Source organism: Pseudomyrmex gracilis, unplaced genomic scaffold, assembly GCF_002006095.1.
Source record: "Pseudomyrmex gracilis isolate BER0280 unplaced genomic scaffold, ASM200609v1 scaffold_2135, whole genome shotgun sequence".
Lineage (NCBI taxonomy): Eukaryota > Metazoa > Arthropoda > Insecta > Hymenoptera > Formicidae > Pseudomyrmex > Pseudomyrmex gracilis.
This window is the reverse complement of record NW_018022719.1, coordinates 3925-12209: the sequence shown is the minus strand read 5'-3', so window position 1 is coordinate 12209 and position 8285 is coordinate 3925. Positions and strand designations below refer to the sequence as shown.

The 8285-nt window shown below is 44.5% G+C and overlaps 1 protein-coding gene across 1 annotated transcript in view; it reads right to left on the bottom strand.

Annotated features, from left to right (window-relative positions):
* LOC109862649 overlaps positions 1-1261 on the bottom strand; it is a 2278-nt gene extending 1017 nt beyond the window's left edge. Inside the window, exons 1-2 of the mRNA XM_020442754.1 lie at positions 993-1261; positions 260-581 (exon numbers count right to left, since the gene is read on the bottom strand). Coding sequence (XP_020298343.1) covers positions 260-581; positions 993-1261 — 591 coding nt within the window. The remainder of the gene's footprint in view (positions 1-259; positions 582-992) is intronic.
* Positions 1262-8285: the final 7024 nt, after the last annotated feature.

Sequence of the window (8285 nt, the reverse complement as noted above, 5' to 3'; positions counted from 1 at the left end):
TTCGGTTTTAAATTTTTACCATACTTATGAATATTTTTTTTTAATACTTGGTGACCACAAAGAACATGACTTTCTGAGTGTCACTATGCAATAAACTGAAAATCCCATATGTGACACTTATGTAATTATACGTAGGGAGTGACGATTTGTCGTCTAACACAAAGCCAAGATAGGTTATAGTATTCTTGGCTCTAATGCTAATTTCATTAAGTTCAACAGAAGCAAGGCGAACTTTCGCTCTATTGTTTCGGAAGATTACAACTTCCGTTTTCTCGGGAGCAATTCTCAGTCCCATTGAAGTCACCAATTTATCGACAGCTTCAAGACCGCGATTGACTGTTGCAACAGCTTTGTCAATATCTGTCTTGCCAGCAGCCACCGTCGTGTCATCGGCGTAACAGAAGACACGACAAGACAGAGGGACCTGTAGCCGCAAGACCTGGTCATACGCCAGGTTCCAAAGAAGAAGACCCAGCACGGATCCCTGTGGGACACCACATGTGATTCTTTTCTTCTTCAGTTCTCCGTAACAATCCATGTATGTTATAAACCTGTCTCTTAGGTAATCCGCAATTATGTACCTAATATATATCGGCAATCTCCATACAAAAGTGGCATCCCGAATTACTGGCCAAGGTAGCGAATTAAAAGCATTCCTTATGTCCAGCGAAACAGCAACACAAACCCCCCTATTTACAGTATAGGGGGAGGAAAAACTTTTTAACGCCATCACCGCATCCGACGTTGACTTTCCTCTGCAAAAGCCAAATTGCCTGGCCGAAAAACCGCCACGTGCATCTACACTAGACACAATTTTACGTGCTATTATCCGCTCGAACATCTTGCCCACGTCGCTTAATAGACAAAGAGGGCGATAAGCTGATGCCAGTCTAGGCTGTTTATCCGCTTTGGGGATCAAGACTAGTCGCGCAATTTTCCAGCAGCTGGGAAAACAGCTTTGCTGTACATACACGTTGAAGCATCTGACCAACCGGTCAGGAACAACAGCCATCATAACCGAGATCACGCTCATAGAAATTCCATCTGGACCAGGTGCTGAACGACGGTTCTTGATGTCTTTCATTGCATCCTTGATCTCATCGATTGTGACGCAGTTTTCTGCATCCTCAATAGGAGGTAGTCCAGGTCGTCCATCCTCCGCATTGTGATGCTTCGGAAAAAGCTCATCGATGATGGCATCCAGCTCTCTCTGTTCAATAGACTCAGTAACTGCTGTTGTCGTACCCTTCAGCCGCTTCATTATCATACGATACGGCCTGCCTCATGGATCTTGGTCAAGGGTCATCAGCAATTCGTTCCATGCTCTTTTCTTTGCCTCAGCAATTGCAGCCTTAAATTTCCGCTGTTTCTGCCGCAGTCCAACTCTCGAGATCTCCGCCTCCACAGTGTTGCCGCACCTACGGAATTTTATCATCCTTCGTCTCAACGCAATGCAGCTCTTACGCATTTTAGCAAGCTCATTGTTCCACCAATAGGTTTGCCGTCTGCAGAGAAGCCTTTTAGCTCGTGGGGCAGCAACATCTCAGGCCTGCACAAGCAACTCTCCAAGTCTACTGGCCGCTTCTTCCGGTTCACACTGTATCGGCTGTGGGCACAACCAGTCCTTTAAGGTTATAGCCGCCCTGAGTAGGTCCCAGTCCATACTCTTATGTGACCATCTGGAAAAACCCACCCGGCTTCTATATCCATTGCCACCATTTCGGGCAAAAGTAGACAGAGCCAAAATGACCACGATGGTAAAGTGATCCGACAAGGATTCTACATCAGCCATCACCCTCCAATTAACGATCCTATCCGTTATATCAACACTACACCACGTAAGATCCACGATAGAGACTCCCTGAAACCGAGAGCACGTGGGAGTAGTGCCAACATTAAGAAGGACAAGGTCTAAGGAAGCAGACCATTCCTCCACAATTTCACCTCGCAGGTTGGGGCGTCCGGATCCCCAGCTAACCAAGGCCGCATTGAAATCCCCCATAACTATAAGAGGGGACGGGCCCGTTCTCCGGATACTGTCCGCTAACCTATCCAGACGGTCCTCGAAGTTAATTCGCGGTTCATTAGAAGGAAGATATGTACTATATACACGAAGTTTATCAATCCTAATTGCCACAAACCCAGGTCCTCTTTCAATGGGGCGAGCTTCCATCCTGCACACCAGTGGATTCCAGTGAATCGCGGCCACACCATCTAAGTCTCCAAACCAGAGTCGTGAATCCGGTACAGAATACGGCTCTGCAATGCACGCCATCGCAGCTCCGGCCTCTATCATGTGTTGGACAAGCAAGTCCTGGGCGGCCCGAGTATGGTTAGCATTGAGTTGTAACACTAACATAACTCCATTGTAGTAAGCTCCTCTCCTGCTGGGCCCCCACCAGCAGTTACAGGTACAGCTAAATTGTCAGTCAACTCAGCAGAAGGCTCCACAGCACCAGCTTTACCCACATCTATTGTACGTCTGCTCGATCGCCCTACAATCGTTTTAGCAGCGCACTTATCAGTACCAACCCTATGATCCGCAATTAGCCCGCGCGAAACGCAAACCGGGCACCGGACGCGATTGTTACAAGTCAAGGCCTTATGACCGGCTTTCCCGCACTTATAACAAAGACTGCTTCTGTCTACAATACTTGGGCATGAGGATCTATCATGCCCAAACTCGAGGCATCGGAAACATTGGAGTTTCCTCCGAGGAAGCAATATAATGCGCGCCGATGTCCAACCCAATCTTACCCTTCCGGCCTTAACAAGAGCCTGTGCCGCATCCATCGGACACTGGATCCATACAGCGCACATACCACTTGCCATCACTTTGATGGAACCAATTTTAATATCCTCCTTATTGCACTTCCCGGTGTCTGCTATCTGGTTGATAATTTCATCCTCGGTTACCGAGTCATCGAAACCGATGACCCGCAACTCGGCTCGCTTCGAGGGAACAGTAATTCGAGCCTCCTGCCCAAGAACTCGCTGCAGTCTCTATCTTGAAGTTTCCGTGCCTTCTCCTTACTTTCTTTGCCAAGAATTTGTATTAACAACCCGCCAGAGATATCCCTTCTGATCCTGGTATCACCCAGATCAAGCTGCTCCAGGCTTACCTCTCGCCGCGCTTTTTTCATTATATCAGCGTAGGACACCTTGCCATCCGGTATTCTTATGGCCACCGCCGACGACCGCGGGGGGCGGATACGGGGTATACCTGGGCCAACCCCAGCAACAGGGGGACTCCGCATAACCAAGGGATCTTTTTTCGGTCTATTACCGCGGGCACGCTGCCTTTTCCTGGGGCCCACAACCGACCACTCCGTATCGCTCTGGGTAGCCGGAATATCAGACCCTCTTTTCCCGTCATCAGAAACAAGACAACGTCTACGACGCCTTCGCCGAGAATAAGACAGTGACTCTTGCCTCTCTTGACCTTTATCCTCTTCCGAGGTAAGGCGGCCCCTCGAGCTCCTCCTAGGCCGCAACAGCTGAGCACCTTTTTTTCCCAGAGCCGGTCTATCCTCCTCAATCCGAGGGAGAGGTCTGTCTACCAAGGAAACCGATGATCCTCGCCGATTGTTTCCCCTCGTGTTTATGTCTTCATAACGAGGAGGTATCGCATTAGACCTGCTTCCAATCGGCAACAACACGGATGAAAATTGCATCACATCCATAGGAGATGTAGCTATGTTCTTCGTTTGCTTGACCATCAATCTAGGCGATTTAAGTCCGGCACCAATCCTGCCGTCATGGACGTCTTGCCTGAACTGTCTGAATTCTTGTTTCAACGCCTCCAGCTGTTCGCGAAGCGTTTTATTTTCCTTCTTAAGCGTTCTAGTTTCTCGGAGTAAGTCTCGGCTTCTCTCATATGTAGATAAGAGGGATCCCCAGTTAATTCGCACCGAGTCGCTAGTTCCGCGGCCGCTAATTTAATTTTATGGACACTAAGTTTAATTGTCCGTGACACCGCCCCATTCAAATTCTTGCTTTTGACCCTAGCATTTTCGATAGCGTCAGCGTTCTCCTCAATCGTAGTAGCGACATTCGCAGCCGATAGATAACGACTGCTATCATAAGCCACAGATTTCGGCGATATGTTGTCATTGGCTTTTCTTTTGTTGCGTAACGTCCCACCAGCAGACCGCGCAGTCACACGCCTAGCCTTAGCGTTGCTTATTTCCCGCCTAACATCAGTCTCGTTCAAGGGAGTCTCAAAGACGTCGTCACTCATATCAAGTACTGCGTCCGGATCTCCGATACCAATCCTTCTCTCCCTTTCTCTCACTGAGTGATCGGAGTCATCCTCAAAAGAGATTCTTCTCACCACTTCCTTCTGAAAACTCCTGAACACGCCGCCACCAGTCCTCCGACTCCACAAGAGCACTAACAGCACTGCTAGTGCTAGCATAGTGGCGTTCAGCGATCGCAAACTCGTCTGCAGCGCTCGCCGTCAACGCTGCAGATGGCCCGTCGCAGGATGTCGACAGAAGAGCAGCCGGGACAATACCGCTGTCCCGCCGTTCCCTGGGGTTCCGAGGCCCCTGGGGTGATCGTCCTATAAACGCCATTTGCTACCATATTTCTTTATCGGGTTTCTTCTCTGGGGTCGCCCTCCCATAGGCCGGCTGTTTTCACCACAACTAACGAGCCCGACCTGCCCGGGTTTGAAATCAGGGTTTTCCTTCCCCTAGTCCAGTGGCCGTCCCGAAAGCGTCTCTCGGAGCTGGACACCCCGGATTTGAAGTCAGGGTTTACTCCCCTAGTCCGATTGCACCATGGCTGACGGGGTCGGACGCCCCGGATTTGTACTCAAGGTTTACTCCCCTATCTCAGTTGCACCGGCAAGAAGTGCTAAGCGAGGCTGGAATCCCCCGGTTTTTGTTCAAGGTTTTCCTTCCTCTATTTCCTCTCTTAGTACAGGAGCTCCGCGAAGGGCCTTCCTGGCATGGGTGACCCTACCAGGGAATCAAAGGATTCCCCGCCAGTATAGCCCCCTCGCTTCACCGCTCCTAAGCCCGGACACCACGACAAGGTAGAGGAAAATCGCCCGGGAACTAACCTAACCTAACCTAACCTAACCTAACCTAACCTTATGTAATTTCTTTTTTTAATGGTTGCGTTTAGCAGAACAAATTGCTTAGCAATCAAACATGACTGACTCTTACTTTTAGAACCAACAAATCAACGTCGAATGTTGATAAGACAATCTAGCAATTGTTCTACTAAACGCGGCTAATGTTTTTGCTCAATAACTCTTCGTGTATAAACGTATCCTCTTCAATGTGATTTATTATGGGAGCTTTGTTCTTCTTCTTTGCTTGAATGGCGCGTTGCCCTTTTGCGAGAGGAACAAAAGTCTATTATAGGAGCCGCGACTTTGATCTAGGAATTGTGTATTCCGAGACAAGGATATATATTCTAATGAATTCGCTTTTATCATTTTCGCTTTGTCTCATAATATATATTAATCTTTTTGCTATGTAAGTCTATTCTTTCTTCTAGTTTATTCTAAAGAATGATATCTCTAATCATGTACTTGGCGGTGTATTTGTGTTAAAAAACTCAGTATACTACTAAATATAGATTATAATTAAAGATACCCTTCTTTCATGTAATTAAAGTGATCGCTGAATGTCGTGATCCCATTCTCCCCTTAAGAGGGTACTGGAGCAAGATCCAAAGTCAGCACTGGGGTCTCTGCCCGGAAAGTGGCGCTCTTAAGTGGTTGAGTTAGTCCGTCCTTCTTTTAAAGTGAGACGACCTAATTGCGCTGTGTCTCGCGTTACCGATCTTTCATCGTACTGCTCGAGCCGGCCAGCACCAAGAGTACCGAAGTGGTGAGGATACACACACAAGCAAGAATCGCCGTCCGTGTGCGCTCGTGGAAAAGTGCAGACATACTATGTTCTGTCTTCTTTCCACTAAGCTGGGCTAAGGCAAGACACGAGGCACGTTCACGTAGCGCGCTTGTTGCGTATGACAGCGTGAAGTGCGTTTTCAAGATTTAGAGTCTTGGAAAAAATACATATTGTGGGGGGTTATCCCACTTTTTGTTATAAGAATTTTAGTATTTTTATTTTATTTTTATTCAAACATATATTTTTATTTAACAATTAAACATTTTTACAACTTTTTTCTTTAAAAGAAATAGAAGGAAGAGTTTTCGTAAATTTTACTGGCCAATGTTCTTGCTCGGGAGATTCAGTCGCCAAGTAGTATTCCTCCGTCTGGAAAACTACGTTGTAACAATAGGTCTCGACCTGGTTTCCTTTCGATGACGTCGGTGTCTCAGCTTGTGTTTCTCTCGACGAACTTGCTGCTGCGTACTGAGTCCCTCGGGTGATCCTTATGGTGACCGTCTGGGAACTCGTCGAGGAGAAGGATCGTATCGGCGAAATCCTCCGAGGCAAATCGAAGATTAATTCGCTCGTCGGAGACAGCGGTCGATAAAGTCGTGGATCCCGATCGGCAAGGAGAATCCTATGCGGTCGAGTCAGCTTTACCGGAGATAAATCCAAGGGAGTGACTTTCTACAACTTAATATTACACAGGGCAAAGCAGAGCATTCGCCAGCTTTTCGCCATATTTTCCTCATTTTATAACTTTTTAAGAGAAATTTATCAGCGAGAAAATATGTCTTCTAATGGCAATTAATTAAAAGTTTGAACTTGGTTTCTTGTAGCAATCTGTTAAAGCTCGACAGATCGAACTGTCAAAAATCCTCGTGCCGTGTAGGTTGGATCGCAGTGTCGTGGCGTGTAAGTTGGATCGCCACACATATATTTTTGATAATAATAAAACCTCAATAATAATATCTGGTAAATATGCATAAAAACGGAGCACCCCCGGAGGTCATTGTCCTTGACATATGTTGTCAAGGACACCTCCCTGAACAACAATCTGAAGGTTTTAGCCGTCGCTCGTTGTTCATTAAAAAATTATAACCAAATGAAGTTGGGCGCAGCCCCCCCTGCTTACACGTTTACAACACGAACAAAACGTACACTGTGTCGGAAAATAAGACTATTTATGATATGTTTTTTGTTTATAATTTTTTAACGACCAACGAGCGACGGCTAAAACCTTCATATTGTTGTTCAGGGAGGTGTTCTTGACAACATATGTCAAGAACAATGACCTCCAAGGGTGCTCCGTTTTTATGCATATTTACCTTAACTCATATTACTACTTAAATCATATTTCTGATTACTACAAATATATAATGCATCTTGTGTGTGTGTGTGTGTGTGTGTGTGTGAGGTATCTTATTTTCAATAATATTATATTTACTTTTTCCAAGACTGTAAAGCTTGGAAAAGCATTTCACGTTGTTATATGCAACAAGAGCGCAACGTAAACATGTCTCGTGTCTCGTCTTATAGCCAGCTTGGTGGAAAGGAGACGAAACATAGTATGTTTGCACTCTTCCACGAGCCAAACAATCGAGCGTGACATTACGCACACGAACGGCTGTTCTCGCTTGTGTGCGTATTTCCATCCCTCGGTACTCTCGGTGCTGGCCGGCTCGATCTTACATGTAACATTTACCGCGTTTAACAATTTAGTATATACAAAGCTTTCTGATCAATGTAAAATATTTGATGACATTTAGTCTTATAGTTATTTTAGTAGTAATATATGCAAATTAAATAAAACATTATTATAAATTAAATAAAACATTATTATATGTACACATATGTGCATGCAATAAATATACGGTGTTTTGTATAGTACTGCAGCAAACACAATGCGTTATTGTTTATAAAAAAATAAATAATACATAAAAAATAGATTAAAAAATATAGAGTTAAAAATAGATTTAATAAATAGAGTTAAAAATAAATTAATTAACAATTTTTTATTTTTTTATTTATGAAAATTCATTTTTTTAACTAACACATAATACGAAATATTGTGTGCATGAAACAAGTACATATAAAGCAAGTATATTTTATAAATAAAAAATAGAGTGTGGGAACATTCTTTTACTTTGTGTATTTATGTTTTATAAAAAGTAAGGCACTGTGATCGAAGTACTGTACAGAAAAAAAACGTACATTTATTAACTAAAATATTAAGGCCAATACGAAAAATCATCAGGTGGACGTGTGTTTGAATCAATTTATTAAATTACCAAACGTTTCGATCCTTGAATTGGATCTTCATCAGTGGTAAAACACTGTACAAAAAATAAAGATAGTAATACAAAAAAATTCGGTATTTTTTTGCAACAAAAATTAATACAAAAAAGAAAAAAACTTCCATTCATAAGATGT